We start from the raw sequence: 16,516 nt of genomic DNA on the forward strand, positions 1-16,516 counted from the left end.
ACAAAGGAGCTCTTAGGATACATGCAGGAAACAGGTGGATTGACTGCGGTAGAGACTGGGAAGCTAGAGGGGGAGATCTAGGCTACGAAGAGTCCTGTGAACGAAGGAAGCAGTTTAGATCTAACTCTGTAGGCAATAGAGAGTCCTGAAGGGTGGCTGCAGAGTGAGAACTGCAGGATTCCCGGACTTGCTTGATCTTCTCGGGCCTCAGTTTGCTTCCCTGCAAGAGGGTGTCTTAATGCCACTTGGGTTCACCCAGAGATGAACCAAAAATAGTTTTGAAAACACTCTGGAAAAAGACTAAAGCATGACCCAGAAGGCTCTAAGTATTCCATATTCCACATCCCAAAACCCAAGGGTTCAGCATGGCTTGAGATGCAGATTATAACACAATTTCAACAAAGAATAAATTTACTATAAAGTGGATCCTTTCCCATATGAGCAAAATAAACTAATGGAAGGGGGAGTCCTCTCCTCACCAAGGCCCATTTCTGGGTCTTTCATGTCTGGCACTCTCTTGGTCTTGCTGGAAAGCAAGACTGTTATGAGAAATGGGGCTCCAAGTGTGTGTGAAGACTTGGGGTGGGGCAGAGGTCAGGGAAAACTACATAGTATTTTTGTCTCTTCTCCCATCTTCTACAATAGCCTCCTTCTTTTTTTTTTTTTTTTTTGTACAGGGGATTGAACTCGGGGCATTCAACCACTGAGTCACATCCCAGCCCTATTTTGTGTTTTATTTGGAGACAGGGTCTCACTTAGTTGCTTAGAGCCTCATTTTTGCGGAGGCTGGCTTTGAACTCGTGATCCTCCTTCAGAGCCGCTGGGATTATGGTTGTGGGCCACCTGCCTGGCCTACAATAGCCTCCTTCTTATTCCTCTAATGCTCCAGGCAAAGTCCTGCCTCAGGGCATTTGCAGTTGTGCTTCTTGCTGCCAGCTGTGTAGGCACCCAAGACTTCCTCTCTTATTTCCTTCAGGTGTTTGCTCAGACGTCTCCTCTCACTGAGGCCTTTCTTCATTATCCTAATTGAATCTTGCATCCCCTTTCTCCTGATGTTTTTTCTCCTCAGTAGTTATCAGCATCTAAATATAAACATCATTTTGCTGAGTTATCTTGTTTGTGGTTTGACTCCTCTGCTGTAATCTACACTCCATGAGGGTGAAGATGCTTGTCTGTTTTCTTATCTGATCAGAGAAGGAGAGCAGACAGCTTTAGCAGCTGGTAAAGTTTGGATGTGGGGTGTCTCCCAAAGGTCCACATGTTAATGGTTGGCCCCTAGCCTGTGCTACTACTGGGGAGGTTCAACTTTTAAGGTTTGGGGCCTGGTAGAAGGAAGTTAGGTCAGTGGGGATGTGCTCTTGAAGAGGCTATTGAGATCCCAGCCCCTTCCTCTCTCTTTGCTCATCTCTGGGCACCATGAGGTGAAGAGGCTTCCTCTGCCATGTGCTCCCATCATGATGTACTATACTGCCATAGACCCAAAGTAATAGGGCCCCATGATCGTGTATTAAAATATCTGAAACCATGAGCCAAGACAAACCCTTCCTCATATATATGAGTTCTTTATCTCAGGCATTTTGTCACAGCAATAGAAAGCTGACTAATATAGTAGCTGAAAATATTTGTTGATGGAATGAATGAGTCCTTTCTTCACATTTTGCAGGTGGGGGTATCCAAACACATAGCAGTATGAAATTCACAAAACAGAGCTATGATTTGATTTTTGTTTATTTGTGGCACTAAAAGAAATAGTGGACAGCTGTGACTAAGAGCAATTGGCTGGTAGCTCTTTCCTCACTGAGAAAGTTTAGCAACATTAATCAGACAACGCAAAGTTCCCATTCTACCTGATGCCTGGATCTGAAATAGTTATGAAACATTAAAATGATTTCATCATATTTTGTTTTTTTCACTAAGAGATTTTATTTCATGAACTCCTCTTGATATCTATTACTCTCTTGTTTTCCTTCATTTAACAAAACATTTTAGAGATATAGGTGAAAAATTACGGCTGTGGTTAAACTTTCTTATAAATACTGGTGACTGAGCACCTTATGCTGCAAGAGGACTATAATATAATACAAGGACAGCTACTGAACTGTTGGGAAAAGCATCAGGATCACATCCAAATCATTAAAACAGAAACACAACTTTGACCCAAACTGTGACACATAGGTACCTAACAGCCTCACTCCTGGGTGCTCTGCAGGATTTCAGAAGGTTCCCAGCCACTTCACCAGGCTCCATACTCAGGTCCCTGTGGAGCAGCCTGCTGTACTTCATAGCCTGCCAGGGAACGTCTGTCCACATGGGGCACTGACCATCCCTCCAACACCATCCTGATACCTTCTATCTACTACTTTGAGGGCCGAGAAATGCCCTCTCCACACAAGTAAGATTGTTAGTTTAGTGGAAGTTGTCGATTTTTTTAAATCTTAGTTGCTCCAATCACAGCCCAAGACCTTCTATGAAGTATTAGCCTCAAAAACTTGAGGAATAAAAATTGAATCGTTTTATTACCCAACATGAATTGTCTTTGGAAAAGCCTCCCAATTCTCTTTTTACTCCCTAAATGCATAGCATCATGTGGCATATAACATTCAGATTGTTTCTCTTGATTTACGGATTTTTTCCCCTAAAATTCAAAAGATTTTAAACAATTCAATAATTTTTAATTGTCTATATGTGGTCAAAGTCTCCAAGGTCCAAAATCAATCTAAGCCATGATTCTTTTCACTGTGCTCATAAATATAATTAAGCGTGAGTGCTGGGCTCCAGCATTTATATTCCCATTAACCTGCCAACAAGAATAGTTTATTGGCAACTTTAAGTATTCAGAGGCAAAACACATTTCCTTGGCACACAAGCCGCATAGCAAAGCAGCATTTTCTCCTCCTTTGAACTATTATGCAGGAACACTGAAAATCAACTGCACGCATTTTGGCCTGTAGACAAGAAAATAACACCAAATCTTGAGGTTCCTTGTCACGTGGAGTCCTTGAGTGATGATTGGGGGTGTCTTATAGGTGAGTTTCTGCAATTCTGACTTTTACCAGTGATTCACACGAGCAAGGGCACCTGCAAAGAGGATAGATGTATGGTTATTCAGGATCTGTGGATAAGCTGAGGCTCTAGACCGATGCTCAAGGACCCGTGTTCCAAACTGTCCTTGTAAACAGTGCTCGTGAAACACGCTGAGACCTTTTACACTGACATCCATGATGCAATCTTTTTAAAATAAAAATATGCCTGAAAGCTTTCTGTTTTTTTTTCTCTTTTAAATTTTTTTATTTATATATGACAGCGGAATGCATTATAATTCTTATTACACATATACAGCACAATTTTTCATATCTCTGGTTGTATACACAGTATATTCACACAAATTTGTATCTTCATACATGTACTCTGGATAATAATGATCATCACATTCCACCATCATTTCTAACCCATGCCCCCTCCTTTCCCCTCCAACCCCTCTACCCTGTCTAGAGTTTGTCTATTCCTCCCATGCTTCCTTTCTCTATCCCACTATGAATCAGCCTCTTTATATCAAAGAAAACATTCAGTATTTGTTTTTTTGGGATTAGCTAACTTCACTTAGCATTATCTTCTCTAACTCCATCCATTTTTACCTGCAAATGCCATGATTTAATTCTCTTTTATTGCTGAGTAATATTCCATTGTGTATATATGCCACATTTTTTAGTCCATTCATCTATTGAAGGGCATCTAGGTTGGTTCCACAGTTTAGCTATTGTGAACTGTGCTACTATAAACATTGATGTGGCTGTGTCCCTGTAGTATGTTGTTTTTCAGTTCTCTGGGTACAGACTGAGGAGAGGGATAGCTGGGTCAAATGGTAGCTCCATTCCCAGTTTTCTAAGAAATCTCCATACTGCTTTCCATATTGGCTACACCAATTTGCAGTCCCACCTGCAGCAGTGTATGAGTGTACTTTCCCCCCCAAAATCCTCGCCAACTTATTGTTGTTTGTATGCATAATAGCTGCCATTCTGACTGGAAAGGAAATCTTCGAGTAGTTTTGATTTGCATTTCTCTAACTGCTAGAGATGATGAACATTTTTTCATATATTTGTTGATTGACTGAATACCCTCTTCTGAGAAGTGTCTGTTCAGATCCTTGGCCCATTTAATGATTGGTTATTTGGTTTTTTGGTGTTTAGTTTTTTGAGTTCTTTATATACCCTAGAGATTAGTGCTCTATCTGATGTGTGAGGGGTAAAGATTTGCTCCCAAGATATAGGCTCTCTTCTCACCTCACAGATTGTTTCTTTTGTTGAGAAGAAGCTTTTTAGTTTGAGTCCATCCCATTTATTGATTCAATGACTTTTTATTGCATTCAAGAAAAAGAAGAAACTGCTGGGGAATCTGGATATATTTGCAGGTTGCTGTCATTCTCCCAGGCTGCGTGCTGTCTCTGTCCCTCCCACCAGTTCCTCCAGCCTGTTTTTCAGTTCTTTGGGTATAGACTGAGGAGAGAGATAGCTGGGTCAAATGGTAGCTCCATTCCCAATTTTCCAAGAAATCTCCATACTGCTTTCCATATTGGCTACACCAATTTGTGGTCCCATCTGCAGCAGTGTATGAGTGTGCCTTAGGACACTGTACAATGGTGTCCTAATGGTTTGTCTCTCATGGCTGGAAGCAGGGCTCTCTGAGGCAGGAATCAAGATGGCCTCACCACTCTATCCCCAGCACATGGATATCTGAGTGAGCAAACGTTTGTGGAGTGAGTGAATGAATGAATGCGAACACACAAATTCCTGTAACACTTGATGAAAAAAAAAAATTTCAACTGTTAGTTCAGCCAGGAGTCCTCCTGTGATAACCCAACCAAAAGCTAGATTCCTGGGCTTCTGAAGGAAATAAGTTTAGTACTTCTAAAGGCAAAAATTAAACCATATTTTCAAGTAAATAAATGGATTCATGTGAAAAGACACTGGATCTCTTGCTCTTTCACTGAGTTCGACACATTCTAAGTTGAACTGTACTATAACTTGGGCCACTGCATTTCACTTCTTCAGTGTGCCAAGTGAAGCAAATATTCAAGGATGCAAATAGATTTCTCTTAATATGAATGACCACTGCCACCGCAACAGTACCCGGGATATTTCCTGTGTGCTTCCCATGTGATGAATGCCATTGTGAGCACTGTACAAATCCTATGAATATCAGCTCAACTTAATAAATGATGCATTATTTCCACTGTTAGGGGTATTGTCACTAACATAAAGATGACAAAATTGAAATCTAGGGAGGGCAATTTGCTTCTAATCAAGTGCTTATAAGTAGTGACTCACAGGCCACCCAAATAGAGAGCAGGGGCCCTCTGCCCACTCACTCACACACCTCAAATGCCTCTTGTATTCACAAGGCCCACTAGCCCTCTGACCTCTCAGCTCCATCAGCACCACCTCCACATTCAGTGGTCCCCGCCTCCCTGGGCAGCCTTTTGATGAAGCTTAAGATGAGGTATGTGGTAGCAGCCCATATAATAGCTAGCATTTCTGAAGCATCTTTGCTCCAGGCATCGAGCCACCCCTGTACACACTCTCCTTCATTTTGTCCCTCACAATAGTCTTAACAGGAAAAAATGAAGCCCAAAGGCCCTGAAAACCTGGGAGGGGTATGCGGATAGGCCAGTGTCTATCTGACACTGATGGCAGCTGTGCCCACTTTCCAACATCTCCACACAGCTCTCTGCTCTCGTTTCCCACTCTGGGTCCTTCTTCCAGGACACTCCAATACCACAGCTTTAATGACTACCTGTAGGAACACAAGGGCTCTGCTCTCACTATCCACTCTCCTGGAGGTTTCCTGAAGATCCTACTTTCTTAACAACAGCAATGTCATGGGCTGCATGTTTGTGCTGCCTTTGCCTTTCCCCCCAAATCCATCTGTTGAGATTCTCACTCCCAGGGCAATGGGATAGCAGGTGGGGCCTCTGGGAGGTGAGGAGGTCAGGTCAGGAGGATGGAGCCCTCATGAATGGAATTAGTGCCCTGACAACTGAGGATGGAGGAAGCTCATTCCCACCTCCACCATTATACTCTTCTACCAAAAGAAGCTACCCTCAGTGAGGAAGTGGATACTTGCTGAACTCTGGATCTGCAGCACCTCCATTCTGAACTCTCAGCGTCCAGGCCCATGAGCAGTTGTGTCTGTTGTGTATAAACCACCCAGACTGGCATTTTCTCATAGCAGTCTGAATGGACCAAGATGGAGAGGCACCACCTTTACTTCCAGTCCTACAGCTTCACTCTTCTCTATATTCCATAAGTACTTACTGGGGCACAGACTTTAGGGTTGGTGCTGAGGAGTCATGAACAAGGTGGGTGTGCATGGTCCTCTGCCCTCCCAGGATGATACTCTAATGGGAAAATGTGCAAATGACAATCCTGTGGGAATGAGTGATGTGCAGGGGAGGCAGAGGTAGTGAGACACTTAGTAGGAACGGATATCCCTGGCTTTGGGGTCAAGAAAATATTTCCTATAGGAATGACATTTAATTGAACAGCTGTGAGACACACAAATGGGAATTGGCAAGTGGCATTTATGGCAGAAGCAAAAACATGTGCAAAGACCCTGGGGTAAGAAGGATGAAGGCTGGGAGAGGTCAGCAGAGATTTGGTTGTGCAGGGAGGTCCTGTCATGGTACCTGCACTTTGTGCTGGAGAAGAAAGAGCCACCAAAAGTAGGGGAGGGACACTACTGCATTTGCTTGTGGTTGGGGTATGGGGTCAGGGCAGGGAGCCCCAACAGGAAGCTGTGGCCACAATGCACACTGAAGATGGACTCAAGATTTTTGGTGGGAACAAAGTGGGGAGAAGGGCAAAGGTCAAGGGGTACAATGGCCAGGGCTTAGCCTGTGCCCAGAGCAAGTAGATGCTTGACAGAGATGTGGCATAAGGGGAGGTGGACCATGGTTGTGAAGCAAGGGGTGAAGAGTGTGGGGGGAGCAGGGCATTGAGGCAGATGGTTCAATTCTGAACCTGCTGAGCTTGAGCCTGTGGGCCACATAGTATGAATGTCAGGGAAGGGCTGAAGACATGGGTATAAGGCATAGCCCAGGACCAACTGATTGGGGATAGAGAACTTGGGGTCACTGGCATCCAGGTGGTGATGAGAGTCACAGTGGAAGAAGGGTATTTCTGGAGTGGTGAGTAGATCCAGAAGAGAAAGAGGCCAAAGGATCAACTCCAGGGCTATAAATAGGATGGACAGAGGAGCCTGTGCCCATGGAGAACACATGTCCAGAGAGGAGGACAAGCATAAGGGGCCCTAATCATTGCCTAAAAGCCCCACCTCTGAACTTTGCTGCACTGGGGATCATGTTTTTTCTAAACACAAGTTTTCTGGGGTGCATTTCAGATCCAAACCATAACAACGAAAGAATCATACAGGTTTGAGTTCCATAAGGTTAACTAAGAATGGGAAACGAAGACTTTAGGCTTGCTTGCTTGCTTCCTTCCTTCCTTCCTTCCTCCTCCCTCCTTTCCCTCCTCATTCCTTCTTTCCTTCCCTTCCTCCCTCCCTTCCTTCCTTCCTTGCCTGACTGCAATGGCTGGAACTTTCATCAGTGTGCTGAATAGAATCAGTGAGAGATGGACATTCTTACTTTGTTTTTGTTCTTGGGGAAAATATTCATTCTTCCACTGTGAACTGTGAGGTCAGCTGTCAGTTTTTCCTTGATGCCCTTTATCAGACTGAGCAAGTTCCTTTCTCTTCTACTTTATAGAGTTTTTATCAGAATGGATGATGAATTTTACCAAATACTTTTAATGTGTATATTGAAATAATCATATGACTTTTTATGTTTTTTAGTTTTTAGTTTGTTAATGTGGGGAATTATTTTTAAATGTTAACCAACCTTGCATTCTTGGGATAAGTCCCTCTTGGCCATCATATATTATCCTTTTTATATACTGTTTTCTTCATGTAATATCTTTGTTTTTGGAATCAATAGTAGTGGCTTAATAGAGTAAGTTGGGAAGTCCTTTTTCATATTCAATTTTAAGAAAGAATTTATACAGTAGTTTGGGTGTATGTTTGTGAACTCCTCATTGAAGTCATCTGGGCCTGCAAAGTTGTGTGTGTGTGTGTGTGTGTGTGTGTGTGTGTGTGTGAGAGAGAGAGAGATAGCACATGTCCACGTGTTGTGCATATGTGGATTTCTAATTTAAAATTAAACTTAAAAATTTCTTTAACAGATACAGAGGTATTCAAATTATGTATATCTTCTTACATGAGCTTTGTGTTTAATAGTTTTTGTTGTTTGCAGTTTGTTCATTGCATGAAGTTGGTCACATTTTCCTTATGATGATATTCTCTATTTAATATTGGTAGAATTGATAGTGATATTATGCCTCTCCTTCCTGATATTGCCAAATTGTCTCCGTTTTTTTCCTGCTAAGTCTGGCTACAGGTATATCAATTTTATTGGTTTTGTTAAAGAACAAGCTGTTGGTTTAATTGATTTTTCTTTATTACTTTTCTCTTTTTATTGCATTGATTTCTGCTGACCTTTACTACTTATTTTTTTTCTGCTTACCTTGGATTTTAGTTTTGCTCTTCTTTCTCTAGTTTCTGAAGGTGAAGGTGAGGTCCCTCCCAGGAGACTTCTCTTTCCTAATGGAACAATGTAAGACTATGGAATTTTCATTACAAACATCTTATATTGTGTTCAAGTTTACATTCACTTCAAAATACTCTTTCTATTTTCCCTTTGATCCTTTTATTTTACCTGTGGATAATTTAAATCTGTGTTACTTCAATGTTTGGGAATCTTCTTGAGATGGTTTTGTTACTAATTTCAAATTTAATCCTGTTTTAGTCACAGAATATACTTATTTGTATACTTTAAATAGAGTTATATTAACTGTTTAAATATCCTCATCTGCCAATTCAAACACCTGTGTTAATTTTACGGCAGTTCTAATTCATTTTCAATCTATCAGGTTTCATATTATATTGCTCCTGTGCATGCCCAATCATTCCTGAATGGATGTCAGACATGGTACATGCCTTGCTGGGTACTGGGTGGTTTTATATTCCTATGAATATTCCTGAGCTTTGTCTGGGATGCAGTTTATTAGGACATAGTTGGGTAATTTCAGGTGTTGTTTTTAAGATCTGGGGGGGCAGCACAGGAGCCAGGTAAACTACTGAGGCAAGACCCTTCTGAGTTTTCTACCCAATGCCCAAGCATTGACGTCTTCTCATCTGGATGGTGAAAACAGGTACTGTGTGAGCTCTAGATACTGCCTTAGTTAATCCTACTGGCCGGTTCTATTCCCTCACTTGCATGGGATGATGAGTGATCCACGGAGTCTTCCAGAGGGGCCTCTGGAGGCTTCTGGAACCTTGTCTTGGTGCTATGGTGTCCTCCTCAGTATCTACTCTGCCCACCTCAGCTCTCCTGGCCTTGGCAGACTCTGGCACTCCTCCTCAGTCAGGGAGCTTGTGGATCTCTGTCTGGGTTCCCCTGACTGCACCACAGCATAGGCAGGAAGGAGAGGGACTCACAGGCCTTGCCCCTTTGTTTCATGTCTCTCACGGATCAGTGCTCCATCATTACTGGAAATGATGTTCAGCAACCTAAAGATCATGTTTTGTCTGGATGTTTGGTTGTTTCAGGTAGGACTGGAAATCCAATCACTGAAACTATATTTGGGCCACTTGCTGAAGCTCCCTGGGGATTCTTGTTAAGCAGGTGAGAACTGAACATATTAAAAAACTTTGTTTTGTCCCTATTTTTGCTTTGAAACTGTCAGCAGCATTAAATGGTCCACATTCACTGCTCTGGGTTAGCTGAGTATCTTCTAATGCCACCAGATCTTCCCTTTTCCAACATCTTACGTACAGCTATGCTATCAATCTCTCCCTTCATCCAGATGGTATAAGTGACCTAATCACTCCAAAATATCTGTGTGTGCATGCATAGCTATACATACACACATATATACATCCTGAATCTAGAAATTCTATATAACCTAGTTCTGTTTCAGCTTTATTCTTCTAATATTTATCCAAAACCAAACTCAAAACTCATCAGGGGTATTGAATGTTCAAATGAGTTTCAAGCTACTCACATGTGACCCACAATATGTGTACATTCCACTGAATGTGCATTCTATCTGAAAAACAACCATAAAAAATAAACTCCAGTAACATGCATATTACATTTTTAGCTGTGATACATACTGATATTGGCAATGCATTTTGAATGCATAAAAAACAAAATTCCATTTGGATGGTAGAAAGATAGGTGGACAGATCTAATATCAAACAAATACAGAAAGATATCATCATAAGCCCTTGGGGGTAGGTGTAAGGGTGTTTACTGTACAATTATCTCAATTTTTAAATATCCTTGACATTTTTCATAACAAAATGAGAGAAATGATCTTTTATAAAATGAGAAAAAAATCAGGGCTTGTTAAAACTTAATTTATCAAAAGTCATAGGAACAAATGGCTGTGAGGCCTAGGTAGATTTCCTAGCCAATCTACCAGCTGACTTTGAAGTTGTACACTAGAAAACACAAATTATTCCTGGATTTAAAATAAGAATGTGTAGAAGTATTAATAGTGAGTACACACTTTGGAGTGTGGATTTTCATCTTGGCTGGTTGTGTCTAGAGAATTGCTCACCCACTCTCATCTTTTCCTTCTTTCACTGGTAAAATAGGAATGCTAACCAAATTATAGAATTCCAAAAGAGTGGCTGAGATCATCTGCATAGGGTCCTCAGCACAAGGATTTTGCAATACCTTCACTATATCATTTCATCAAGCTTGCAGTTTTAGCCAGCCTCCCATTAATGTAACAGAATACCTGAGATAAGTCAATTCATAAGAAAAAGGTTTAGTTTGGTCCACAGTTTTAGAGGTTTCCCGTGACTGGATTGCTCCATGGTTTGGGGCCTGTGGTGACACATTGTGGTGGGAGTATGTGGCAGATAAAACTCAAACCCATTCACCTCATGGCAAGAAAGGAAACAAGAAAGTGGAAAGGGCTGGGACTATCCCTTTTGAGCACCCACCCGCAATGACTGGAAGACCTCCCACTAGGCCTCACCTCTCAAAGTTATGTGCCCCCCCCCATAGCACCATGAGCTGGGGACTAACCCTTTTAAAACATGGGCCTTTAGGGGATACCCCAGACCCAACCTACAGCAAGTAGCCAGAGGATAGGTTTAGTGAACCTATAATGAAGTTTTGGAGATAGGGCTGCAGAGATGCTTGAGCATCTCTGGTTCATCTAACATCCAGCACAGGCAGCTAATTCTCTTTTGGGATGCTCTCCCACCTTGCCAAGGAAAATCTCTCTGAGCCTGTAACTGGCAGGACAGGCCCAAGAGGGAAACTAAGGGGCAAGTCAGTGAAGCAAGGAGGGACTGATCAACCTCTGCTCTCAAGGCAGCAGCCCTGCTAGGACTGGCCTAGCAGTCCAAGTATCAGCACCAGGATACTTACATATCAGCACCAGGCTGGGAATGACCAGCAAAGGGTGTGCACAAAGGAAAGAGGAATGTACCTGTTCCTGAAGGAGGCCATGCTGCAAAGCAGAGCTCGGAAGTGTTCCCTGGCTTCCCACACATTTCAGGCTTTCTAAAAGATTCTCTCTTTATTTGAGTTGAACAAAGAGAAAATTGGTGAAGGGTCAAGGCTTGCCAAGTGAGGCCCACAAAGAAAGCTGTAAAAATATTCCAATTTTGTTTACTTCTTTGCCGACTAAGGAGAATAATCTTTATGTGGGTAAAAGGTAATATGAACAATGATGATAGGGAAATGGTGCTGAGGAGAATAGAGAAGTTTCTAAGATAGCATTCAAACTCTCTAGCTAAATTCCTCCCTTCCAGCTTGGGTGGAGAGGTCCAAGGCACTGAAAAACTCACATGGAAGCCTGCTACGCAGCACTGGCTGGCTCTGGAGGATGCAAATGGAGCCTGTGATAGAAACCTGGAAATGTACAAATCTTGTCTTATTTTCCAAAAGGAAAAGAAGGTGGATTCTTAAAGCTTGAAGTGGATTCCTGGCATGATTGTATAATGATTATGAAATAGAGGAGTTATGAGCACATGGACAGCAAGTTGTACTAGGACAGCCAGGAAGCATGGTGTACAATGAATGAATCTCTCTCTCCTCCCAATAAATAATTACTGAGTACTTACTCTGTGCCAGGAACTACAGAAGGTGCTGACTATTCAATGGGCAAGACTCACAGAGCCTGTGCCATGGAAGGAGAGGTGCACATTCAACAAAAGTTACACCAGTTGTTAGAGAAATCAGAGCTGTGATTTGCATTATGAAGGAAAAACTATGTGATGTTGTAATGGGAAGCTTAATCAGTTTGGGGAAGAAGAAAGGTTTGCTGAGGACTGGGTAAATATGGAAATATGAAGAATGAGTAGGAGTTTGCTGGTAAAGTGTGGGGATGTGGGGAGTGGTGTCTGTGAAGGCCCTTGGTGTGTCGGGGGCAGTCACTGTATTCAGTGATCTCATAAGAAGCTTTCCCACCACCTTTCCTCTCGTAGTAAGGATAGGCATCTTGGAACACTGTCACAAAAAGAACGATTCTGCATAAAGAAGTGAGCAAGGACAAAATTGACCCCCTGTACCTTGATACCCTTCCAACTCAACCAGAACACAATAAAGGCTTACATAATGAGTTTCCAAACCCAGTGTGTGACACAGCTGTACTTATGAGTCTGTTTGTGTCCTGACATAAATCATTATTCCTTAGTCCCGGAACTTGGAGTTCTCTAGCCACTTGTGATAGTGCTGAGGCTTAGAAGGAAGGAGAGCTGTTGCTGCTTCTCATTCCTGGCTCAGGGCCTCCTGATAGTGTCATACCTCTAATCGTTACTCACAGGGACTATGGTCAAGGCCAAGTGGTGTGATGTGTGCATGTCTGCATCCATTAATTCCTGCAGTGAGAAAATGGGCACCTGTGGGGGCCCCCACTGTGAGACTGGAGCTTGGCATGGCTCCATGGGGCATTTCCTAAGGCAGTCAGGAGCTGATAAGATGTCTGGATGCCGTGGCAGCACTGACCTGGGGAAGGGTTAGGATTAGTCATTGAGGACATCTACACCCTACGCCCATCTGTCAACTGGAAACTACATCCTCGCCTTCCAGGAAGGTCACCAGTTGGGGCTCGCACAGCTCCTCTGTGAGACAAAAGACAAAACATGTCGGCAGAAAGATATGGAATTTTTTACCAAGTCCATACCTTCTGGAAATTTTCTCAGGTCAACCACAAACCCTGCCCAGAAACATGCAAACACTCTCTATGGGTCTTTCTCTGGCTGAGAACTTCTGCAGGCACAATGATGCTTCACTCATCTTTCTATGGACCCTGTAGGTTCACTGAAAAGGCTTATGGAATGAGTGCTGGACAGACCCATGTGTTACATCTAAACACAGATTTAGAGGGTACTCGGTGCATATTCCAGGCCCTCTGAAATGATACATGTAAAGCAGATGGGCAAAGACACACAGACACACAGCTTTACCACTGATGTGTATGACGGGAAGAAAGAACTGAATGTGGAGGTGGGTATGTACTTAATATCATCTTTGGTAAGGGTGGACATTCTGTGAAGAAGCAAGAGCAGGTTATAACAAAGGTGTGCATGCCCCTTTGTAAGCTGGAGGAAACCCAGACAGCTGGGGACTTCTCTGACAGCCACAAACAGAGGTAGAGACACTGCTCAATTCACACTGTTAAGGCGGATGTCATTTCAATTATCTTGAAAACTGACAAACTCGTTTTTAAGGTAATCATTCTTTCTCCATCAAATGTACTCTTCTATGTTTTACCATAGGCAGCATTACTGCCTATGCCTGTATGAATTACAGGCAGGGTGACCAAATGTTGCATCTGGGACCATCAGGTTTTTAGTGCTGAAAGTTCCACATCCCAGGAGACATCGCTAGGGTGACTAGGAACCCTGGTTAAAAGGAGAAGGTAGCATTGCAAAGGGAGGAGGGGAGCCTGCAGACATGCACTGCAGCCCTCTAAACTGCCTTGATAAGGCCAGACCCAGGAGGCTCACCCAGCAAAGCCTGCTCAAGAGCCCCCACTAACACCTAAAGAGAAGAAGGAAATTCTGCTCAGACCAACTGTCTAGGGAGAGCTCAAACCCACACTGGACGGATATGGATGTCTTTATGTTTACTGCAGTTTCCTCAAGGTTAGCAAAACTTCAAAAGCCCAAACAGGTAAAAGGAAGCTAAAGAAACAATAAGAGGCAAAGTTCAAAAGATGTGATGCCCAAGGGCTATAAAACATACCACAGTATTTTTGCTTCAAAGACAACATAAACCTTCATGGCCCATGCATAGCAGGAAAGTGCCATCTAACCAGCTTGTTAGAAAAATTACAAGTCATTGTAATTGCCCGAACTGAAAATGTTTCCCTGATGACTTGGTCTACTGTTCAACAACAATGATCCAATGGGGCAAGCCCCCAGGACACAAAGGCAAGTAAATATTGGATTCAAGGGAATCCAACATGGTCTCTGGTGAGGCCACGTTGGTCCAGTGGGAGCTGTGTACCCCCAAGAGAGGCTGAAAAGGGGTGGCTTAGGTGGAGGGGCCACCCCATTCCTGGCCTGCTCAGCCACATTTTCTTCAGCAGGTTTTATGTGATGAAATATGCAGAAGGAAGAGAAGATCCCAGGTCATTCAGGTATAGTAGTGATAGAGTGACACTCACCCCTGTCACTCAGGGCCTAGCTTTCAGACTGAGAGCAACTTGTAAACTTCTTAGAGCATCCAAATCTCAGAAGTGTCATAAAAATATTTACTGACCAGAACTTTCCAGGGTGGACATGGTGGGCTGCATCCAAGAAATAATCAAAACTTCTGAATGCCATTTAAGTAGCTGACAGAAAGCTGAGACTGTGCTAGAAATGACTGACTGGTTTCACACTCCAGCCAGGATGTTCCAGCCATGGTGACCTTTTCTCCAAGCATGACTGGGGCTCACGCCACCCAGCTTCTTCCTAGTCCCTAAGTGTGGGACTGGCCTTGTCTAGTCTGGGCCCTTCTCATCTCCTGTCTTTTCATCTCTCCCTACTTTCTTTCTCACAGCACAATTTCCTCTGTTCTTTTAGACTATTCCCCAGCATGTGTTTTCTTTCTGGAAAGCATTCTCAGAGAAAGAAGATCTATGTTTAAATTTGTAGCCCACCAACTGCTAGTTATGACCCCAAGCAAGTCTTCACCCTCTCTGGGACCAGGACCCTCATGACCCCAGCAGGATGGAAAAAACAATTTCTATTTTGAAAAGCTTAAAAAAAATCAGACAGAAATGATGTATATGAACTAACAAGAACAGTGTGTGGTCACAGAGAGAAGAGGAGACACATCCTAAGACCCCTGATAGATGCCTGAAACTGCATCTATGTTCATGTAGTACTGAACCTTACATGCATACTTATTATGCATACTTACGGCAAAGTTTGACTTATACATTATGTACAGGGAACAATTGAAAATAACAGTAATAAAATAGAGCAATTATAACAATATACTATTGAACAAGTCATTTAAAACTTATGAACTGCTTATTTCTGGAATTTCCCATTTAATATTTTTAATCCTGGTTTACTGTGATGAACTGAAAGTGTGGGAAGCAAAACCACAGATAAAGGACAACTACTCTAATTCTACTCAGTGTTATTCAAAGTAGATCAAAAGCTTCAATGGGATATTCTGATAATTATCTCAAATCTTAATGTAAAGTCACATGGTAAACATTTAAAAATGGCAGATGTGTTGGTTGAAACTTCCAAAAAAAACTTGATTCAGGATGTAGCTGTCTCAATGTGAAGTTCACGTTGAGAAATATGATTTTTAAAACTCAGATTATGTGCCCTGGGGTCAGCCAGACCCTTGGAGCTGGTTCCAAATGCATCACTCACTTTGGACTTTTCCAGGGAGCCTTAGAAACAACAGCCCTTAAAATCTGTCAGAGGACATCCCAGGGCCTCTTTTACATCTTTATCAGAACTTATGCAGTCTAATTTTTATCATCCCTTTGTTACCCTTCACTACATTTCCTTTACTTCTCTGTCATTGTAAATAAGCATGTGAGGTCATTGATGCATATATCCCATAGAAGAGGGAAGCACAAAGCACAAATAAACTCAGAAAGCCCTGAATTATTTTTAACTTTTCCCCCTTCTGAGGAGATGGCATGAGATTTGGGATGTTTCACTGCCATTCAGTTAAGGATGTGTTTCCCCAGTATCCTGAGGTGAGGTGTGCTTCCATTGAAGACTGACTGGCCTCCTGGACAGATGATGGCTTGTGTCCCTAATCAGGGCCAGACATACACTGGCATGAATGCCTCACACTCAAATCAGGATGAGCCCTGGGGAACTGACCTGAGAGCTGGCACAAATGCCATCTGGGGGACATGGAAAGCCACAGTCTTTGGGCATCGAGGCAGCTCTTGAACAGGGAAACAGAGCTGAGACC

General features: G+C 42.7%; 1 protein-coding gene across 7 annotated transcripts in view; it reads right to left on the bottom strand.

Annotated features, from left to right (window-relative positions):
- Positions 1–1,710: 1,710 nt before the first annotated feature.
- The window catches only part of Cobl (cordon-bleu WH2 repeat protein), a 282,502-nt gene continuing 267,696 nt past the window's right edge, over positions 1,711–16,516 (bottom strand). For 6 of the 7 annotated variants that reach the window (XM_071614784.1, XM_071614773.1, XM_071614776.1 and 3 more), the window contains 2 exons: positions 8,576–8,652; positions 1,711–3,078 (listed from right to left, as the gene is read on the bottom strand). In XM_071614784.1, coding sequence (XP_071470885.1) covers positions 8,584–8,652 — 69 coding nt within the window. In that variant the 3' untranslated portion in view covers positions 1,711–3,078; positions 8,576–8,583. The remainder of the gene's footprint in view (positions 3,079–8,575; positions 8,653–16,516) is intronic. The other variant, XM_034637134.2, reaches the window with a different exon arrangement.

The sequence above is a fragment of the Marmota flaviventris genome, chromosome 1 (assembly GCF_047511675.1).
Source record: "Marmota flaviventris isolate mMarFla1 chromosome 1, mMarFla1.hap1, whole genome shotgun sequence".
In the NCBI taxonomy this organism is placed as follows: domain Eukaryota; kingdom Metazoa; phylum Chordata; class Mammalia; order Rodentia; family Sciuridae; genus Marmota; species Marmota flaviventris.